The sequence below is a fragment of the Aspergillus luchuensis genome, chromosome 7, assembly GCF_016861625.1.
Source record: "Aspergillus luchuensis IFO 4308 DNA, chromosome 7, nearly complete sequence".
In the NCBI taxonomy this organism is placed as follows: domain Eukaryota; kingdom Fungi; phylum Ascomycota; class Eurotiomycetes; order Eurotiales; family Aspergillaceae; genus Aspergillus; species Aspergillus luchuensis.
Window position 1 is genome coordinate 2,262,889 of NC_054855.1, and position 21,167 is coordinate 2,284,055.

Below are 21,167 nucleotides of genomic sequence, written 5' to 3' on the forward strand. Positions count from 1 at the left end.
GGAACTAAGTTAACCATTTGACTAGTCACTCTACATAGTTATTTTAGTTAACTAACTAGTTAGTAAACTACCAGTCGATGACTAATCTACCGCCAGTCAACCAACTGGTTGCTTTTCCATTACCTTGTGCACCGAATAGTGTTCTTCAGTTTCGGGGAGTGCATGTAGTGGATGATTAGGCTGTACCTGTCTAGCCCCCCTCCCCGAAGATCCCTAGTCCTCCACTGAAGCACTCAAACTTCCTCATAGTTTGCGAAGCACACTCAGATAAAATCGGTCCGGTCATTTGCTCGCACCGCTTTGTTTCACTAAATTTGTGCCTTCACAACATAAATTTGCCGCCGACTTCGCAGCAGTTTCGTGCATTGCTCTGCTGACCTCACATCGGCTGTTGAGTTGTCAACCCAAGAGGTTCAAATTTCTTACAGTATTAAAGGACAGCTTAAATTGCCGGTCGCGTCACCCAGAAACTCTGAAGCATGGTATGCCACTCTACACATTGCCAATCTACCTCTCTCTAAGCTCTTATGAATTTAGGGTAAGCGGAAGAAGTCGAGCAGGCAACCACAGCAACCTAGAAAGGTGACCACCTTCTGATTCCTCGGCGTTACCGTCGCTAACACTGAGTTAGAGAGAACCGTTGCCTACGACATTTGCGTGCCTTTTCTGCAACCACGAAAACTCCATCGTCGTAAAACTAGACAAGAAACTTGGCCTAGGGAACCTGTCCTGCAAAGTCTGCGGTCAGCGATTTCAGACGGGCATAAACTGTGCGTGCATGATCTCTTCTACGTGAGCGGCATTTGCTTATGATATATACTTAGATCTCTCCGCTGCTGTTGATGTATACTCGGACTGGGTTGATGCCTGTGACGCGGTTGCCAAGGATACTGCTACCAAGTACGAGGATAATGATCCTCGTGTCAGACCGTCGAACGATTTCGCTACTTCCCCCAGCGCTCGTGATGTTGGGTTCGAGGAAGCGGATCGGAACGATACATATGCCGATGAATACTGACTCTGAACTTAGAGGATTCCGCAGCGTACCAAATGAAGTAACATTGAACTTGCGGCACACTTCTTAGTGGAAGATACTATACCCTAATACTGTGAATGGAATCCGGCTGCGACATCGTCAAGCTGTAAACGTGTACTTTATTCATACATATGTATATATGTATATCATAGTGGTTTCTGAAGCCACAATACTCGTTGGTATGGCTACAGCGTGTAATAGCGGTCGCCGAAGTCACCAAGCCCTGGTATGATGTATCTAGAATGGCCTTGATCAGCAATGTAAATGTAGGTTTTATAGACCCGAGATACTCACTTTTTGTCATCTAGGCCTTGATCTATGAAAGCAGTCACTACTCTGAGTTTTGGAAAGCGTTCAGCAAAATCTGCAACGCCTGAAGGGCTTGCGATAAGGTTAAGAAACAAAATGCGGTCCTCCGGGACCCCCTTTGCTTTCAAGACCTCAACGGCAAGGGTTGCAGAGCCCCCTGTTTTGTGTTAGTTCGTTTAGTGCGTTGAGTCGAAGAACTTGCCTGTTGCAAACATAGGATCAAGAAGAAGCACCCATCGATTTGCGATGTCACCAGGGAGCTTTTCATAGAACAGTTTTGGCTTGCAAGTTTCCTCGTCCCTCTGTATAAGGATTTTTCCGATTCGGACAGAACGACAACAATCTCTCAAACCCTGCTCCATCGCCTCTCCTGCTCTCATGATGGAAACGCCGCATATTTTCCCTTCGAACCGGACTCCGAGATAGACGCGACCTACAGGCGTCGTGACCGATTGTTCAACCACTGGCAGGTGATTGAGCCCCTCCTCCACCAGGAGGCGTATGATCCTGTTTGAGTAGAAGATGAAATCGGCACGGCTAGTCCTTCTATCTCTGATCATGCTACGAAAGGTGTCAGCAGAGGATACTGACTAATGTTAGCCTATAAGTTTTGAATCGGCCTTCATCTTACGTCAAAAGAGCGATCAGCTGAGGGGACTGAGGTAAAACGTGGACATTCTCGTACGATATGTCTTTAGATACTGTCGCTGTGGGCTTTTCGCCATCGGGCCTGTAGATGGGGCCAACGCCTTGCGCGGGGGAGGGAGTGGCTTCTGACATCTCGTTCGTCTTAGCTATGGTAGCTTATCCCCGCCTTCCACAAATGAAAGAGACGAAAAGTGGTGAAGAAACAGGAAAGGAAAGGTATTTGCAGCGAAGTAACCTGTTACCAAGGTAGAAGGGTTGGGTTGAAGTTTAGAGAGTAATGCAGGCATGTAAAGCTCAGGACAACAATCTGCGAGGCTAAAACGTTAACTCATTGGTACAATAAGTTAGTGGGACTACCTGAGTTGGCTATTAGTACTCCGTAGTCAATCGTAATACGGAGTATCACGGTAGTACTGCGGTAAACTATCCATAGAAGTGGATTCAACCACATGCAATCAGTCTAGAACCGTCCATTATCCTTTGAGAGAGCACCCAAGCTAGCCTGAAAAATCAACTTCGGCCCAAGATTTGGGTATGGGCATTAAATAAACGCCTTTCAAGTTCGGAACTGAGTTTCCGCCTAATCTGATACATCTCGAAACAATTGCTAATGAAAATATCCTCTTCACACTTTATACCATATACCCCTAGTGGGTACCAACTCGTGAACAGTGCTTTTCCCCGACCACCGTGAACCCTTTAAAGCCAATAACTAGGTGGTTCGTGGTTGTTCATCCTTCTATCAATTTATGTCTTTTGGATCACTTTGCCCTGTGACTCCAAACCCCAATCAATAGAATTTTACGCAGGCACCCGGGGGTAATTTTTTATAGCTGATCCGGTCGATTCGGCAACGTCGCTGTATACTGGGTAGCTATGACCTGGTATCGTCACTTGACCCTTACTTCAAAACAACGGAAATGTGGAATAGTAAGCAAGGCGTAAGTTAGTCGACGGATTAAGTAGATATCTATCGAGTATCAAGCGCAGAAAGTAGACACAAGGCTTTTTTCTTTCCGTTTTCCTTTCAACCGTCTACGTAATGCACTTTGACTCTAGAAGTTATAAATGCCATTTCCCACACTAGAACAGCTTTCCTCTTGACTATAAATCTTCCCTTACTAACACGGTAAGACACCGCCTTGTAACCATGCAAACATGCCTTTCAAAAGAATAAGCTTATATGTAAATCTTCTGTCGATATGACATCATTGTCAACGGTCGCCTTCTCAAGCCTCCAACATGCTTAAGGTGGACCCAATGCAGTGAATGTTGAATTGTGTCTGATGATTGGGAATAGGCATGCTCAAACTCGAAGTAGCTAGAATTTATCGTGGCCTAAGTTTTAACCTTGGTTATAATACACAGAAGTACTGTAGACTACATTTTCACAACTTCTGACTATATAACAAAGGACACAATTCATATGGACGAGTGCACAATTGCATTGAGCATTTATAATCTAAAAGCTTGACCTTTTGGAAGCTGTTGCGTCAGTCCCGTGATTGAGAGAATCAGCGGATATTAGTAAGGTATTCTCAGTGAAATACGGAATACCACTATGGTGGGTCAAGCCAACCTCGGAAGCTTGCATTGTACGGAGTACCAGATAGTACATAGTGCGATGTTGTAGTCCAGTCATCTATCTATTCGACTGTCCACGATATGGTGCGTTCCAACGCGATCTCACACCTGCCTTTAAAACATAGCCCACTCCAGTTTTTTTTGGTACTACAAGCAAATCTGGATGCCACCAACCTTTATCAAGCGCCTTGCACCCCGCTACGCTTGAGAGATCATAGACTCATGCGCAGTTGATTGGAAGTACTACTCCTAAATGCCCCAGAAAGATACGGCCAGAAGAGCTTCGGGGAGGCCTGGCCGTTCAACAGCGGAAGCGTCCCCTGGCACACGATCGCAAGTGGATAAAGTTACAACTGGGTCCCCGACACTGTTTAAAAAACGCAGTGGATCTGCAGGCTATCAACTGGCCCAAGAGCCTTTTACTCCTCCGAATAGAGGCCTGTACGAATCCGAGCGCAGTCGAAAGAAGAGGAGGTATATGCATGCGGAGCAGTCACGGCCAGCCCTGGACCAGATTGACGTACGCGATAGCGATGACGCAGCCTCGGATAATTACGAGCCTAGATATGATTGTGCGGCTGATGTTGCTTACAAGTCCAATGATATTGAAGGGAATTGCAGTCCTCTGAAGGAATCCCATATTGAACGCAGAGAATCGGAGTTCCCTTACAACCCAGCTGCGTCTGTGTCACGACAGCTTCGCATTGAAGAACAGCCCATCTCAGACGGTAGCACACCCAGCCGGACTTTGGCGGAAGCTGGGCATGACAGGAGAACTGTCTCTGCTCGAAAGAGACTGGTTGATTTGCTAGGTATAGCAGTACCGTCCAAGGAGACTGGATCGAGTGGTTCTGACTTAATTGTAGCTGAAAACATACACTCAGAAAACTCGCGGCCCCTGCAAGAAACCGACATCCCTCGCGCAAGCCACTGTGAAAGGCCGGATGAAGTAACAGATCATAGCTCTGAAAAGGCCATCAAAGCGGACACTTCGATGCTTTCCAGAATACGGGGCTCTAGAATCACTTATGCACGCCAACGATCTTTCTTGGGTAATCCTCTGAGCTTGACAGCTCTTGAACAGCAGGACACTTCGGCATCCTCGCCACATCCTGGTGACCCAAGTCTGGCACACATCACAAACAATGATGGTAACCAGAATTTGGTTAGTGACGACGATGAAATCGAATCTAGACCTGTCCGTAGCATACATGAGCTTAGACAGGCTGGAGATAACGCACGGTTTCGGGAGTCAGTTGAGGTGATATTCGAAGACATCGAGGATCCAAATAACTCTCTCTCTGGGAAATGTAGTAGCTTCGCACAGCTATGCACAAAACTTCTTGAGCATGCCTTTGTGCGTCGATTCTCTGAATATGGTTTCAATGAACGGCTTGTCAAGTGCATCGCGGATGATCAGAACATTCTCGTTACGTCCATGGCTTTGTGTGCATTTAGACTAATCTGCTCGAATGATCTTTTCTCTCACACAAGTCTGAGATCTTTTTGGGCCACAATCCTGGGAATGTCTCACAAGCTCCTTACTATGACCGAAGACATCATAAATATGGCAACTGAGGGAACCACCAGCCTGTCCAAGGTCGTGCAAAGATCTTTCAAAAAGACATTACCTCAGATTTCCTCTGTTCTTTTCAATGCGTCCCCATCGCCGAGCCTTTCTCCTTGCTTGGTGACACTTTCGTGCATCCAATTCTGCATTTCTATATTCCTCAAAAAGGGGGACGACATTGAACCTTTGCCCGCGACGCTAACGGAACAAATCGTCGACTTGCTGATAACACAATGTGACAATGCAACCTCCAAAGCAAGTCTCGAGAGCTATGAGTTATCAAGGTTGTCATTCTTGATTCTGGAATCTCACTCGATGTTACCGGGAACATCAGCGTATCATCATCACAACTTTTCCCGGCTGCTTTTCGAGAACCATGGTAAATTTCTGCCATCTTGTCACTTTGATCGGAGTAAGCAGATTCCTATGTTATATGCCAGGGTGATACTCAACCTTACAAATAATGTGCCTTCGCTATGCGAAGAGTTTGCTACTCCTGACATGGTCTCGGATTTTGTGGAACTTGCCACTACTGGGTTGTCTGGTGCATCTATGAATCGCAATGTGGATGAAAATGGACCTTTAAATGCCAACATCTTAGCTTTGGGTGTGCTCATAAACTTGTCGGAACAAAGCGAGTCCTCACGAGCTGCTTTTCTTAATCCAGCTTCTGATTCTACGTCACTACTCCAGTTACTTCTCGAGCACTTTTCCGCGGGGCTTGCATTTGTTGATCAGGTAAGAGTATATCATTCTCATTTGGAGGACACATTGAGCTAATTTAGATAAGGCGCGCTCTGTGTCCGAAGTGCATTATAATGTTGTGATTGGATACCTCTCGATTGTCTTGGCTACCTTGTGTCTCAACGAGGAGGCGTTGAATCAAATCAGGGAATCAATTCGTGGCGAAGGACTTCTACTAGTCTTATCGACGGCAGAAGAATTCTTAAAGTTTCACCAGAAGGTTGAGCAAGACTCGCAGCTTTTTGAGAGTTCGGGAGAACGTGGAGGTAGATCAACAACGCGCTTGAAAGATGTCCTGAATCAGATACGCCAGAAAGCACGTCTATAAATTAAGCTCCGAGATATCTATATGCAATTTCGATTCTCATCCGGCCCAGTAGTTACTCCATATGTAAACTGTAGCAATAAAGACCTGTTCTTGCAATGGCCGCTATGAGCGGCTCGCCCACCTATCCTTTGATGATCGCTACTTGCAACGGAGAGACTGGAAAAGCACAAGTAACAACATTCCTTTGTCAAAAGGATGTTTTTCAGTATTTATTGTACTTCTTCTGTTAGATTGCCATCCATATTGTTTGCTGTGGAGGTCCCGTTGTAATTATAAATATTGTTTTGACATAATAGCGATTCTGGTACTTAGCTCTGTTCTAGTTGCCGTTTGACTTGTTTGCGCTCCTGGATTGCCTATTCGCCACTTCCGGGTGAGCTCATCTGTGATCTGATTGCCATCCCTATCAGAAGGGTGCTACACAATTAACCAAGTTTGACCACTGAGGCCTCTAACAAACCGTGGGTTCGTGCTTAGATACCTGTTAATGACCTCGAGAAGCCTATATCTTTGTGCGCAAAAATCTCTAATTCATTGACCAACTTCCGCAAGAATCGCCTTATATTTTATAGCCACTCTCCCGCTCCGTACTCTAGAAGATGCCTAGTGCACCGAAGCAGCGCAAAATAGCTATTGTTGGCAGTCGCTCTGTGGGTATGGCTCCTATCTCTTTGATAATCCTTTGCTTGTTCGATCGCATCATGTTTACTAAAATATATCCCAGGTAAATCTTCTCTTACAGTTCGATTTGTTGAACATCATTTTGTAGAAAGCTACTATCCGACGATCGAAAACACGTTCAGTCGAATCATCAAATACAACGGCCAAGATTATGCCACTGAAATCGTTGACACAGCTGGTCAGGTATGGAGAAAATTTGGCCTGAGCCTAGAGTCCCGTGGGTGGCTAATACTGCTATAGGACGAGTACAGTATATTGAACTCCAAGCATTTCATCGGAATACATGGGTATATTATTGTCTACTCGGTGGCTTCGCGTCAGTCGTTCGACATGGTGAGGGTCATACGTGACAAGATTTTGAACCATCTTGTGAGTGTCCAATCTGGTCCTTGCAGCCACCTTAGAAGCTGACATGAAATAAGGGTGCCGATCATGTACCCCTTGTGCTTGTCGGAAATAAAAGCGATCTCAAATCTGAGCAACGCCAGGTGTCTCTAGATGAAGGCCGGCAGCTTTGTGAAGAATTCCATTGTGCATTTACTGAGGCTAGTGCTCGTCTCGACTATAATGTTGCGAAAGCGTTTGACTTAATGATTGGGGAGATCGAGAAGTCGCAAAACCCATCACAGCCGGCAGGAGGCAACAAATGCGCCGTAATGTGATAAGGCCTATGATGTAGCAGGATAGGTATTGACCTAGGTGGTCCAAAATGGCTACGCCTCTTGGATATCACTTCCAGTTCTCGGAGAGGCAACATAGCTGTTGATTAGCCTAGGTTGTTGTATTTCTGGGATACGTTTTTTTGCAGCTCTTCACTGGCGCAGCTGTGATTCTTTCGGCACTCGATTTCTCAAGTACTGTCTTTGTCTGTTACATAATCTAATACATACACAGTAGTTTATCTCCCAGGACATGAGAGCTGTGTTTGGAATCAAGTCCTATATGAAAGGAAGGGTGAGACAGCCGACATATGCAGTTTGTGCAGAGCGGCCGACTAAGTTTCATTAGCGGGTAGGAGTATGCTATACCCAATTGGTCGAGCCCCTAAATTTCTGCCCCTCCATTTGATGATACACCAACCGAGTTCTCTAGCCCTTCCTTCCCTACTTATTACAAGCTGTCCTCCCCGCCAACTGTCGCCGCTATTCTGTCCTCCTTAGTTGAATCTTGGGACGCTGGATTTTTGTATCGTACAAGAAAAAATCGTTCATCATGCTTGATCTGGCAGACTTTATCAGTGATCGCGGTGGCGATCCGAACAAGATCAAAGAGAGTCAACGGAAACGCTACGCCCCGGAGAGTGTCGTTGATGAGGTCCTCTCCCTATATGAAGAGGCGCGGCGTGGTATGCTATGTCTGCTTTATAACAGATATTTACAATTCAAACGGCTGATTTCGGATATCTTATAGCACGGTATGAGGTTATGCAAATAAACTCCCAGCTTAATGCACTCCAAAAAGAGATTGGCAAGAGAAAGAAGGTTCGCATTTATTTTACATATAATTCCAATTATACTTTCATTTAATCCATCTATTGTATCCTCTATTGCTTGACAAAAAACTGACATAATCTTAAAACAGAACAAGGAAGACGCAAATGACCTGATGGAACAGAAAGCCGACCTCGAGAGGCGCAAGAAGGACGCCGAGGAACTGGCTATCCAGAAGGAAAAGCAAAGAGACGGCAAAATTCGGACTATTGGCAACCTTGTTCATGATTCTGTTCCCGTGAGCAACAACGAGGTATGTATTATACTCAGTCGGACGCTAGAGACTCATTTAACCGAAAGGACTGCCGTTAGGACGACAATGCCGTAATAAGGACATGGGCACCCGACAATGTGAAGGTCGAGAAGCGCAACTGTCTTTCGCACCATGAGGTTCTCACTCGTCTCGATGGGTTTGATTCAGAGCGTGGTGTCAAAGTGGTTGGCCATCGCGGCTACTGTTTGACAGGTTATGGGCTTTTCCTTAATCTCGCGCTCATAAACTATGGCTTGGAATTCCTCTGGGGTAAAGGTTACAAGCCTAACCAACCCCCTCAATTCATGCTCAAGGACATGATGGCGAAGACCGCCCAGCTTGAACAGTTCGACGAGGAGCTCTACAAAGTCACGGAAAGTGAAGACAAGTCCACCGACAAGTACCTAATCGCTACTTCAGAGCAACCGCTTTCAGCCTTGCATGACGGAGAATGGCTGCAAGATAAAGATCTCCCAATCAAGTTGGTGGTCCCGGCATGTCTAGTCAACTTCTCCCTCGGGCTAACTAGCACGCAGGTACGCTGGATATAGTACTTGCTACCGGAAAGAGGCAGGTGCTCATGGTAAGGATGCATGGGGAATCTTCCGTGTCCATCAGTTCGAGAAGGTGATAAGCCCTAGGTTACCCATGTTGCTTGTAATGCTAACTCAGCCCAGATCGAACAATTTGTTCTCACGAAACCGGAAGACTCGTGGCAAGCATTTGACGAAATGATGGCCACTTCGGAAGAGTTCTACCGGTCTCTTGGCCTACCGTACCAGGTTGTCGCCATTGTGTCGGGGGCATTGAACAATGCCGCCTCGAAGAAGTATGACCTTGAAGCGTGGTTTCCATTCCAAGGAGAGTACAAGGAGCTAGTATCCTGCTCCAACTGTACCGACTATCAATCCAGAGCCCTAGAGATTCGCTATGGCACGAAGAAGGCTACTGATGTGAAGAAGTCCTATGTCCATGCCTTGAATGCGACTCTGTGTGCAACCGAACGTACACTCTGTTGTGTGCTTGAAAACTACCAGACAGATGATGTAAGTCATGACTCTGAACCCACCTGCTGATGATTGTTGATACTGATAATGTGATAGGGTATTATTGTGCCAGAGCCTCTGAGGAAGTATATCCCGGGCGCTCCCGAGTTTATCCCATATTCCAAAGAGCTGCCGAAAGATAGTACTTCCCAGAAAAACAAAGCCAAGCAGACTACGAAGGCTGTGAGCGGTGCAGATGAGACTGCGAAGAAACTGGAGGGCCTTCAGGTTTAAATCTGGCCGGTCAAATATTACTTTAGACGAGATCAATTAGCGGGCCAATGACTGTTATGTGAGCATCTCGATTAACCAAGAAAAAAAAAGTGAAAGCGGTAAAAGCGAGATCACAGGCACCTGGGTCAGAAGACCACTGTTATTGCATATGCCATGATAGTTGGATGATATAGAGTACAGGGTACAATCAATGAAATTATCCTTTGGCCAATCGCTTAACCTCGTAGAATTATTCTACACAATATGGCGCCTCTCATGGTACAAGCTTAAATTGTATACGGAGTACAGAGTCGATAGTTAAAAATCATGAGATATTTGTGTGGATACGGATCAAGAGGGGATGTTTCGGCCCCGCTGTTGCTTGCCCCTCCAAAAAGTAACTGGCCAAACAATTGCTGTGCCTTTCGATGACTCAAACAGATCATAACGCCAGATGAGGTGTTAGTCACAAAGAATGTGGAACGCCTCTGTTCAAGTCCGGTTCCGGAGGTTTTAAATTTCAGTACCCCCTTCCTTGTCAATTTAGGTCTTACTGTTCACTCAAATTATATTTTTTGGATTGCCCTCTATTTTCTATTTTCTAACGTAACAGAATACTCTTCCACCCTCTATCTTCTTATACCCAATCTTTACCAAATGGCTGCATCTGCAAGGGACATCAATGTCCAAGAGGGATTGAATCTCAACCCTTCACAAAGCTTGAATTTCTCCACCTCTCCTACCGCTTCTTTCCAGTCTGCTCCTTCCAGCCATGGTGGCTCAGCTTTTGGAAGCCGTACGATACCGCTAGCAAATGCAAAGCATTTGAAGCCATTTGCCACGGAGGATATCAAGGTCCTGCTCCTGGAAAACGTCAACCAAACGGGTAGGGACATCCTTACCAAACAGGGCTATCAGGTGGAATTCCTTAAATCCTCCCTTCCGGAAGATCAACTCATCGAGAAAATTCGGTCAGTATCATCGTATCTGCTTCAGCTCTAGTATCTGTCTGACTTGCCTCCCTCGTGAACAGAGATGTACATGTGATTGGAATCCGCTCGAAGACCAAGCTGAGCGCTCGTGTACTAAAGGAAGCTCGCAATCTTATTGTCATTGGTTGTTTCTGCATCGGGACGAACCAGGTTGATCTGCAATATGCAGCTGAACATGGAATTGCTGTTTTCAACTCACCGTTCAGCAATTCCCGTAGTGTCGCAGAATTGGTTATAGCTGAAATCATTGCTCTCGCCCGTCAACTGGGTGACCGTTCCAATGAGATGCATAACGGCACATGGAACAAAGTGAGCAACAAGTGCTGGGAAATCCGCGGAAAGACCCTTGGTATTCTCTTGATTCTACCATCATTTGCTGTCGGCTAATGTTCCTGTTAGGCATAATTGGATATGGTCACATCGGTGCTCAACTGTCGGTTCTAGCAGAGGCTATGGGCATGTCTGTTATTTTCTACGACGTAGTGAACCTGATGGCACTGGGTACTGCTCGCCAAGTACCAACCCTTGATATTCTTTTGTCTGAGTCGGACTTCATCACGTGCCATGTTCCTGAGCTCCCGGAGACACGGAACATGATAGGACAACCCCAGTTTGAGCAAATGAAGCCTGGCAGTTATCTGATAAATGCCAGTCGGGGAAGTGTCGTGGACATTCCTGCTCTGATCCATGCAATGCGGTCCGGCAAAGTGGCGGGTGCAGCTCTGGATGTCTATCCCAATGAGCCAGCCGGAAATGGTGATTATTTCAACCAAAGCCTCAATGACTGGGCAACGGATCTTAGGGGTCTCAAGAATTTGATCCTCACGCCACATATTGGCGGTAGCACAGAGGAGGCACAGCGTGCGATTGGCGTTGAGGTGGCAGAAGCCTTGGTGAGATATGTTAACGAGGGCACAACACTGGGGGCCGTAAACCTGCCGGAGGTTGCTCTGCGGTCCCTGACGATGGATGAACCCAACCATGCCCGAGTGAGTACAGGAACAAAGTTTTCAACTTTCAATAATGGCTAATTCTTTGGAATAGGTCATCTTCATTCATCAGAACGTTCCGGGTGTTTTGCGAAAAGGTAGGCTTCTTTCTACGAAACAGGAATAATGTGTGCTTTGCTGATGGCTTCCAGTTAATGAGATTCTTGGTGATCACAATGTTGACAAGCAAATGACTGATAGCAGAGGTGATGTATGTCGTTATGCATTGACATGTCTAAGCAGTGCGAAGCTGACTATATTAGGTGGCATACTTGATGGCCGATATCAGCAGTGTCGACAACATGACAATCAAGGACTTGTACGAGAGACTTGAAAGCCTCGGATGTACGAAATCTCTTTCTTCGATATTACCTTCTGACTTTCCTGACTGATCATTTACTTTAGCTCGAATTATGACGCGCATCTTGTATTAAAGCGCCCCTCTCTTGTGCTCATACCTATGACTAGAAGGTATAGGTGGACAGGTCACTGCCCATTCTCCGAAAGGATCTAGAAACGGAAGGGAATCACAAAATTAGTTGCGAACCTTGTTCATTTTTTATGCGGCAGAGGTCCCTCAACGGCACTCGTCCAATGAAGCTGTCAGTACAATTTCCCCTTAAACTTGATCCGAAGCCGTGATACGCTAGCGATCTATCTACGGGTCTATTACTCCGACTCAAGATTTCCTCATGCGCTTGGGACATGAGAAAACAAGTTAGTCTACAATGCTAGCCTGTCGGCAGAAAATTCAACACCGCTGCTCCTTTCTATATTTCTATTTCTATTAGTAATATTACTTTCTTTCCGTTATTAGCTATCTTTCTCGCCAGAGTGAACGAGAAACCGATAGAACCACTTGAGCCTTTCTTTGAACACATGCTGTTATAGAATTGATGCCAAAATACTTTGTTATGTCTGCTACTAATTCTAAGCCCACATGTTTCCAGTCCAAAGAATGAATGGCGTTGTGATTTCTGCGATCAGTCAATGACAAGGTATCCGACAATTAGCGATTGCAGGGTCGTGGTGGCGCGGGTGAAACCGAATCACCTGCGATGGTTTGTCCTAGCTGCATCACGACCACCTTCCCTAGAGCAGGGGCTACGGCTCCTTCGTCTTGTCAGATTTTCTCGCGAAAAGTCTCTTCGCACAGGTTGGTAGGCTGAGTCACTATTGTTGATGTCACGCCGATCCGTATTGTAGCCCCGATTGTGGTCTCTCTCCCAAGGACGTTCGCCTCCGCCAGCATAGCTTGGAATGTAGGAGTCTAGGTTCCCTTCAGACCGCCCGCGAGCCTGGTGGCTTCTGTCGCGTCCCAATCTACCTATGCTACCGGAAGACCACATCTGGTGATTTGACGTTGGCGGACGAGGTGGCAACCCCCCTCTATGCCAGGATCCTTGGCTGAGATCCTCCCCACCTGTCCTCGATCGAGCTGCGTGCATTTCGCAGTTACGATTGTCATAAGAGCGCTGTGGAGGGACTCCCTGAACCACGTTGTTCCAAGTACCACGGGCTGCGCTTGGAAGACGACTATTTCGACCTTCGACGCCTGTTCTGTTCCCTGAGCCACCTGCCCAACTTCCGTTCGGGCCACCGATCCCTACAGCACCTCCTGCAGGTGCCAGTGGCATGGGTGCCTTTTGGCCACGAAATCTTCTCCTATCAAGCTCATGGGAGTCTTCAAAAGAAGGTAACTCTCCAGGTCGTGCCGGTAGTGGTGGGCTAGAAAAGTAAGGGTGTTTCAAAGCATCGATAGCATTGATCCGTTTCCGCCAGTCGAGCTTTAAAAGCTCACTAAGCAACGATATCGCTATAGGGCTTTGCCTGAGAAGAGGTTAGGCATATATTCGAAGTTTCCCATTCATCTGGTCTTTTCGGAGGGTGGACGATACTCTTTAAATACTTCACGTAAATTACCCGGTCTGTTACCAAAATTCTTCACTCCCTCACACCCTGGTAGTGAAGACCACCCTGGCATAGTCTCCTCTGTAGGCGAGCCTACAAGACTGAAAATCATCTGCGCCTGGTTGAGGTCGCTATTCCCGGCAAGGATCGGCTTTCCTTTGAACATTTCCCCGAAGACGCATCTGCGAGTGTCAGACTAACATCACCACGAAGATCGGGATAATTTACTTACCCAACGCCCCACATGTCGATAGCTGTCGTATAACGCCGGAGTTGAAGAAGCAGTTCGGGGGGGCGATACCATCGTGTCACAACGAGCGTAGTATAATCCCTTCGTGCTTCTCCACCGCCTCGCCCAGGCTGAGGAGGGGCCTCTTCATATGGTCGGGCCAATCCGAAATCAGCAATTTGAAGTATGCCTCTATTGCTAATAAGTAGGTTGGCAGCTATCAGGTGGTTAGTCGGAGAGGCTGTATTGCTGCTTGATGGTTCACCGACCCTTCATGTCTCGATGTAATATACGATTCTATAACAAGTTAGGGCAAAGATCTAAGTAGTTCTTAAGAACTAGTACCTCATGTAAATATCTAAGGCCTTCAAGAAGTTGAAGCATATAACACTTGATTTGAGCTTCAGTGAACTGAACAGCAGGATTCTCCAGAAGGCCTGAGAGATCGTGTTCCATATATGGTGTTACCATGTACATGCTTGGCTTTTTACGACCTTCCCCTGTGCTGGTATAAGCACGTTTCACTTTGCGGTAGGAAGTTCTACTTACCTTTACTCCGTTCGACTGCCATTTCCTTAAGATGTAAGATATTAGTATGAGATAGCATCTTCAGAAGTTTAATTTCACGAAGTGCGGTTATGGGGAACTTCGAGGGCATCGATCAGCATCTACTAACGCGGTGATCCCAATCGGTCATCTTACCCCGTCTCTCTCATTATGCATGAGTATCTTTTTGAGAGCAACGACAGCATTGTCCTTTTTCGATCTCGCTTTGTAGACCTCACTGTAGATATTCAGTTTGAGAACACATTGTTGTACAGGCTTTCTGCAACCCACCCAAAAGTACCCTCACCAAGCTTACCCAAAAATTCAAACTCACGTATGCTAGTGCACCCATGGAATCGGTTGTTGCCATTGTTGTCTCTCTCGAGGGATACTATGACCATTTTCTACCCACTCTCCTCACCAAAGTGATCATATATGCGGATGATGGCGCCAACCGTGCGAGATCGGGACAAGTGTGAGGGTCTATCTCCCTGATAAAAATGCTTGAACCAAGTTGCAATACAAGGTATGATTTGTTAGCGTCAAGGCAAAGCCGAACGTCGCGCGGATCCTTGACCACTGCAATTCTTCTAGAGTAAAAGAGCTCGGTTGGGAGTCACACGTCTCGAGAAACCGTTGTGTGATGGCCAAATAAATATATGGCTTGTATCAAAAAGAAAATCTGTGAATACCTAACAATATCAGGGTGATAGCAGGATGACTGTAGAAGACTGTTGTTTTCAAGGTAGTATGGGACGCGATCCGTTCACTCGTGTGAGAGCCAGAGCTATCATAGTGCTCTGATAATTCAATGTATGATTTTACTGGATGACGGTCATGATCTCACTAGCTGAGATGGTACGAAGGGAGATAGATTGTCCATGACTTCAAACCGTGCCGGCTGGTCCCTGGAGCAGAATTCTTGGTATCACGTGATTATGTAATGCTTCTAATCTAGTCCGTACCGATCCCTCACTGCTATTGATTTACCTTTCTTCAAACCATCAGTCCTGATACATAAGTCCTTAAACGGCAGAAAAGTATGCACCTCGAATTTTCTAACACCTATTTTCTAATCCTTTTATCGTCTGGGACTGACTTGTCATGTACAGATATGGCTGCAAACCACCCAATTCATATTCATCCCGCTCGACCTCTCTATCGTTTCACCGCGACTGCATTGGGAGCTAGCATGTGGTTCTTTGTACGAATCTCACGCGATTATATGGCGAATAGTGCTAACCATTCCCTTTTTGCGGATCTATAGCTGATGTACAGGGCGAAGAAAGACGGTCCTGCTTTGTTGGGTTGGAAGCATCCTTGGGACCATTGATTGCCGAATATTCTCAGACCTGAGTACGGTCTCGCTTGTTGAGATTGGAAGACAGTTGATTTTCTTGAGGACTACATCAGATATCTCAATCGAGTTGTAACACAAAGGTTCTCGCTTTCTGTCGTCATTAAAGGAACCATCCACTCAAGCTTTCAAGTCAGAATGACGACGATCATATCTGAAGAATAGGATCTGTGCAAAAGTGGAATTCCATCTACCCTTGCATTTCCTCGAGTAGTACCTTGTACTGGCGACGCTTTTTGGGGTGACCTGGTCGCAAGGCTGTGTACATGCGCCCTAGCAAATGAGCCAATCTAGGAAAGAGATTCCTTTCTGCCAACCAAGAGAACAAAAAGCTCAAGGCAGCAAGTGTCAGCAACCACCACGCAAAACTTTCCGGCAGGTACGTCAACTGGATGACCCGCTTCAGCCATTGTGAGGGTGTAAACAGCATGTAGCAGGAGATCATCAAATCCACAATTATCATAGAGAGGAATGGTTCTAGACTCTGTTAGTGATATGGCCGACCACACATGCTTGGGGGGACTGACTGTTAGAGCTCATCGGTTTTCTGAATGGCGGTCCGACGCTAAGGACAGCACTTGACAGGATGTACTGAAAGCAGGAAAGCAGAAACAGAACGGTGTTCTCGGAGTTCTCAATGTTGCTTTCCTCTAGATCTAGCTGAGGGGGTTGAAACCTAAGAAGGTCAGTGGTTGTCATGAAAGCAAGCTTGAGCTAAGGAAAAGCCAAGTTACCCACCATGGTTGCGATTTCACAGTCTCGAATGCAATTAATTGAGTCAAAATGCATATCGTTATTTGGCCTAGCAGCGGGATTAAGACTTTGCGTGATACAAGATCAGCAGTGGGTCGTTTCCGCGATAATACAGGGTTTGGCTTGGTCCATCCCACTGGTGAGCAGAGTCAGTATAAAATTCACCCGGTAGTTGACATCCTTGATCCAGCTAAGACACTTACTAAAAATTGCTATCGGTAATATGAGGCATAAGTCGATATAAAGAAACTTCATGCTTTGTTAGCAGGTTATATATTGTCTCTGAGGAACCTGGAGATTCACCTGGAAGTCACCAAGATTTGACGCTGATGCGTATAAGAAACTGACAGTTGAAAACTGAATTGCTGAATATAGGCTCATGTACTTGAAGCAGCAAAAGCTTGTGACCAAGGCACCTCGGCCTTCCCTGTTTCCTTGTTAGACGTCCAATGCAACGTATGATATTTCAATTCGGATGTTTGGTACCTGATCAGCGTCGGAACACACGATATGTCAAAGCGGCGGCTGGTGAATGGAGCAGCAACCGAAGCTTCGGCATCTGATAGGGAAACACCGACATCAGCGGCTTTTAATGCACCACAGTCATTGGCGCCGTCGCCGCAAAAGCCACAGCAATAATCTAGGGATTGAAGCTTCTCCACTAGTTCATGTTTCTCATCAGGTGACATTCTCGCGAACACTTTTCCACGCACAAGTACCTGCAGACAGTGTTAATATGAAAGCAAAATCGATGTCGCAACAAAAAGCCAACTCTACTCGTAGACCCATGCCGGTATACACACCCTTTTGATAAGCAACTCGCTCCCAAAGTCCACGATCCACCTAAACATCTCACCACTGATGGCAAGAGTGTAATGGTTGAGGCTACAGGCATTGCCTGGTATAGATAAGTCTACAGCCGTCGAATCCACCGAACGCTTCACGCCGTTAGCCATGCCCACTCTTTCTTGTGAATGAAACTTCATACCATAAGAGTACTCGGGTTAAGCTTCAGTGCGGGATTGTCTACACTTTCCCAGCAAAGACAGTCATCGGACGCATGTTGAGGAGAATGACCTGGTGCAAGATTAACAATAGCCATGACGCCTTGCGAGGACAGCTTACCTTGTACGAAGCGAGGAACAAAGCATTGTTCATCACCACTAATTAGTCCGCATTCGCGAGCAACACTTACTGCAGTCAATATGTTATCACCTGTACACATTATGTTGCGTATCCCTGCTTTATTCAGCTCAGCAATAGTTTCAGCCGTGTTTGGCTTCAGTTTGTTTTCGAAAATGATAAAGCCAAGAAACTCCAGATCACATTCAGCATCAGCACGGGTCATTTTCTGGACTCTCATCCAGCTTAATTTTGGTTCATATTTCGCCGCACAAGCGATGACACGATAGCCCTTGTGGGTATAGTTACTCAGGAGCTCATCAAAATCGTGAGGCACTACATAGTCATGCATCAGCTTCAAACTGGAACTTAAGTAGGTGCAACCTTACAGCTGCTTGGAAGACATATGGCCTTCACACTTTCTGGTGCACCTTTCACGAAAGTGCTGGCACCAGTGTCACCATACTGGCGTACAATAACACTTGCTCGACGAAGATGTGACACGAATTCAAAGGCACGCAAAATGCCGAGTTCTAGGGGTGCCTAGGTTTGCATAGTCAGATTCGAACAATTTGCCATTAATAAGCATCAAAGTGGCGTACAGACCTCTATTTTATTTCGCTGACAAGCACTGGTAGGGTTTTCACTGACAGGTGGTCTCGCAATCGACGGTAATATCGCCTCGGAATCCGCTTCTTCAGCATGGCTCCCACCTTCTTCGAAGGACCAACCGGTAAACTGAAACATTTTGACATCTAGGGGGTCCCCAAGAAGTTCGCCGTCCACAACTCTCAGAGAGTGGCATGTTGCCATGGTGTAAAGGGTGTTGTTGTACCTGCTCATATCTTGAACGCTATTTGTATATGATGTCGGAGACGCGAGACACAGCTTAGGGAGTAGGTCAGAAAACCTGCGAACTGATAAGCAATTGTATGAAGTGTAGTGTGCACGCATATAAACCTTCTATTGTGGTCCACGATCCGCACTCCCAGTACATCCAGTCCATCTTCCGTGAGAGTACCTGTCTTATCGAAACAGATCACATCTAACTTGCCCCCTACATTGACCCTGTTGAAAAGCTTAACATAGTCTCCTTTAGGACTTGGTGTGTTTTCAAACCTTTGTGGACTGATGCAATATATTTTATGTGCCTTAAGTCGCGAGAGGGCGAAGTTGGTTCCAATGCTCAGCGTCGCCGGCAAAGCCGGAGGCACAACGATTGTAATCAGGTCGAGGGCCCTAACGATGATCAGATGCCATGATAGCTGTATCTAGTCAGTTACAGTAATTATTTCTGGCATCCAAGCTATGCTTACACCGAGGCGGATGAAATTGACAAACGAGGCCACGAAACCCAAAATCGCTATGATGGCCATAACAGATATATATCGGAATGAGTCCCGGTAAAAGCTAAAGCCGGAAGGCTTTGGGAAGAGCATCGATCGAACAAGGGCCCCTTTCGTGGTCAGGAAACCTGTTCGCACAACGACTGCCAAAGCAATAGCTTCGTCATCATCAACGCCTTGGGGACGACGTGCTCGAATTACTTTCGTACCGCTGAACAAGAAATGTCTTGCAAGAGCGGGGTGGATTGAGGGTGCGCTCAAATTCATGTATTTCAAGGCATCGTCTGTCAGTGGGACTTTAGAAACAGGGACAGATTCACCTGTACCTCCATTAGAATCTCATCAAGACCTTGGGAGACGATACTCGAACCTGTAAGCATGCTTTCATTCACAATACAATCACCGGATAACAGTATACAATCACAAGGGACATAGTTCAGGGAGGGGTCAGAAAATTCGTAAACATCACCCGGAACAAGCTCCCGAGAGGGGACAGATCTCCCTGTTTGGAGAAAGGAACGTTAATGCTGCATCAGGATGGTTATATTTTGTAAGTTTGGCTTACAGAACCCATTCCTAAGCACACGGATATCGCACTCAAACAGTGAAATATGTCTTAAGCGGTTCATTGTCTAGATAGAGTTAGCACACCAGCACATTGGTTTGGCAAAAACAGCATACTGCTTTGGTTTCAATTATAGTAGCACTTATACTTATCACAGAGATGGAAAAGATGCAGACAGCGTAATAGTAATACTGGTCAAGCGACCAGAGGACAAGGCTAGCAAGTTGGAAGATATAGAATGGGTGGAAAGCCTGGAACAGTGAGCATGCCAATCCAACATTGAACGTCGGTGAACAGGTACCTCATCCATAAGAAGTTGGAAAACAGATTTCTGCTGAATATCAATGAGATTCTTGCCAAACACCTGTTCACGGCTATCACGGTCATCGGCATCCAGTCCAGCTCTCATCCCTTTCGCGTTCGTCCAGGAAGGGTCTTTCCAGCCACCGATTAGACAAAATTGGTCATCGGCTGGGTGGTAAATAAGCCGATGATATCTGTAATCAATGTACCGTAATTGATAGATTGTTGGGTCGTTGTCCTCATCATACGACTCGTAGTCAGGACTGAAGATTGTGGAGAGAGGACGACCGTATACTTCAGTATGGACCGTATGAATGTCAAGTTGATTCCATTGATCCTGGGCCCAGTTCAGCGATAAGTTTTTATAGTTCCATATGTAACATTGCTTACCTCAATCACAACCCATTGACAGGTTTGAAGAGGTGTTGGAATTCCCATCAAACGGATTCGGTACTTTGGAAACCAACGAAATAGGAGATAGAAAACCCCGAGCGACAACAAGCAAGATAGATAATACAATAGCAGACCGGTAGGACTCGTCGAAAAGCCCGCAATCACGATAGTCAAGTCTTCCGAAACGATGTGAACCTTTTGGCTTACCCTTTGATCGCCCCTATGGCAATAATCACGCGACGAAGCTGATAGAGACCTTCGTAGAAGGGGGTCTTGAACAGATTCTCTAGAAAAGGACGGACGTTTGGAGGATCTAATTGACTCGTTCGTCTCAATATCAGACAAGTTGCCAACGTCACTTTCAGCATCTATGGTATCTTCGTTTGGCCAGTCCAGGTGTTCCTGATCTTCCTGGAAATAGGTGAAGCTTGTGGTGGAATCCTTGCGATTCCGACGGTGGGAAAAGGAAACAACACTGGAAGGGATACTCTCTGATATCGGTCCATCATATATCTAGTATAGATAGTTATGTTCATTGTTCCATAAGCTTCGCCGGCATCTGGACGCACCTCGTTGCGGGCCATTTCAACGTCTGAGACAACGCTATAGCTGGAAGACCATCAGCAAGGCCCACCAGGAGGGTATTGTCTAGTGTGAAGAACCTGCTTCTTATTGAATTGCGGCGACGATCAGCCCCAGTTGAAAACATGGGTGACTGAGTCTCTAGTGGTGGTTGTATATCAGGCTCCATCTTGAGAA

The 21,167-nt window shown here is 46.2% G+C and overlaps 8 protein-coding genes across 8 annotated transcripts; 5 read left to right on the plus strand and 3 right to left on the minus strand.

The window, feature by feature from the left end:
* Window positions 1–479: 479 nt before the first annotated feature.
* Window positions 480–1,018, plus strand: AKAW2_70749S (transcription elongation factor 1 family protein; the record flags this gene model as incomplete). Its single annotated transcript, XM_041683365.1, has 4 exons — window positions 480–482; window positions 538–582; window positions 632–770; window positions 825–1,018. The coding sequence occupies 4 exons, from the start codon at window positions 480–482 to the stop codon at window positions 1,016–1,018; spliced, it is 381 nt and encodes a 126-aa protein (XP_041547633.1).
* A 203-nt stretch (window positions 1,019–1,221) lies between these two features.
* On the minus strand, window positions 1,222–2,125 carry FUR1_2 (uracil phosphoribosyltransferase; the record flags this gene model as incomplete). The annotated part of the gene is made up of 4 exons (XM_041683366.1): window positions 1,222–1,273; window positions 1,331–1,502; window positions 1,548–1,906; window positions 1,977–2,125. 4 exons carry the CDS (start codon window positions 2,123–2,125, stop codon window positions 1,222–1,224), a joined length of 732 nt encoding a protein of 243 aa, XP_041547634.1.
* Window positions 2,126–3,830: 1,705 nt separating this feature from the next.
* Window positions 3,831–6,219, plus strand: AKAW2_70751S (WAPL family protein; the record flags this gene model as incomplete). The annotated part of the gene is made up of 2 exons (XM_041683368.1): window positions 3,831–5,885; window positions 5,938–6,219. 2 exons carry the CDS (start codon window positions 3,831–3,833, stop codon window positions 6,217–6,219), a joined length of 2,337 nt encoding a protein of 778 aa, XP_041547635.1.
* A 599-nt stretch (window positions 6,220–6,818) lies between these two features.
* rhbA (Rheb family small GTPase rhbA) lies at window positions 6,819–7,562 on the plus strand (the record flags this gene model as incomplete). The annotated part of the gene is made up of 4 exons (XM_041683369.1): window positions 6,819–6,873; window positions 6,944–7,083; window positions 7,141–7,269; window positions 7,323–7,562. The coding sequence occupies 4 exons, from the start codon at window positions 6,819–6,821 to the stop codon at window positions 7,560–7,562; spliced, it is 564 nt and encodes a 187-aa protein (XP_041547636.1).
* A 550-nt stretch (window positions 7,563–8,112) lies between these two features.
* Window positions 8,113–9,923, plus strand: SES1 (serine--tRNA ligase SES1; the record flags this gene model as incomplete). Its single annotated transcript, XM_041683370.1, has 7 exons — window positions 8,113–8,245; window positions 8,311–8,381; window positions 8,482–8,643; window positions 8,703–9,124; window positions 9,180–9,270; window positions 9,321–9,689; window positions 9,747–9,923. 7 exons carry the CDS (start codon window positions 8,113–8,115, stop codon window positions 9,921–9,923), a joined length of 1,425 nt encoding a protein of 474 aa, XP_041547637.1.
* A 636-nt stretch (window positions 9,924–10,559) lies between these two features.
* On the plus strand, window positions 10,560–12,317 carry SER3 (D-3-phosphoglycerate dehydrogenase; the record flags this gene model as incomplete). Its single annotated transcript, XM_041683371.1, has 7 exons — window positions 10,560–10,873; window positions 10,936–11,243; window positions 11,294–11,883; window positions 11,939–11,981; window positions 12,036–12,094; window positions 12,147–12,228; window positions 12,289–12,317. 7 exons carry the CDS (start codon window positions 10,560–10,562, stop codon window positions 12,315–12,317), a joined length of 1,425 nt encoding a protein of 474 aa, XP_041547638.1.
* Window positions 12,318–12,932: 615 nt separating this feature from the next.
* BUR1 (CDC2/CDK family serine/threonine-protein kinase) lies at window positions 12,933–14,970 on the minus strand (the record flags this gene model as incomplete). Its single annotated transcript, XM_041683372.1, has 8 exons — window positions 12,933–13,713; window positions 13,782–13,976; window positions 14,027–14,240; window positions 14,293–14,320; window positions 14,369–14,523; window positions 14,573–14,669; window positions 14,726–14,807; window positions 14,861–14,970. 8 exons carry the CDS (start codon window positions 14,968–14,970, stop codon window positions 12,933–12,935), a joined length of 1,662 nt encoding a protein of 553 aa, XP_041547639.1.
* Window positions 14,971–16,116: 1,146 nt separating this feature from the next.
* On the minus strand, window positions 16,117–21,159 carry AKAW2_70756A (putative P-type ATPase; the record flags this gene model as incomplete). The annotated part of the gene is made up of 21 exons (XM_041683373.1): window positions 16,117–16,403; window positions 16,454–16,602; window positions 16,665–16,815; window positions 16,883–16,928; window positions 16,983–17,106; window positions 17,166–17,398; window positions 17,483–17,617; window positions 17,668–17,756; window positions 17,805–18,137; window positions 18,191–18,344; window positions 18,408–18,711; window positions 18,762–18,869; window positions 18,921–19,066; window positions 19,118–19,467; window positions 19,518–19,649; window positions 19,713–19,779; window positions 19,829–19,963; window positions 20,014–20,352; window positions 20,406–20,921; window positions 20,978–21,017; window positions 21,071–21,159. 21 exons carry the CDS (start codon window positions 21,157–21,159, stop codon window positions 16,117–16,119), a joined length of 3,927 nt encoding a protein of 1,308 aa, XP_041547640.1.
* Window positions 21,160–21,167: the final 8 nt, after the last annotated feature.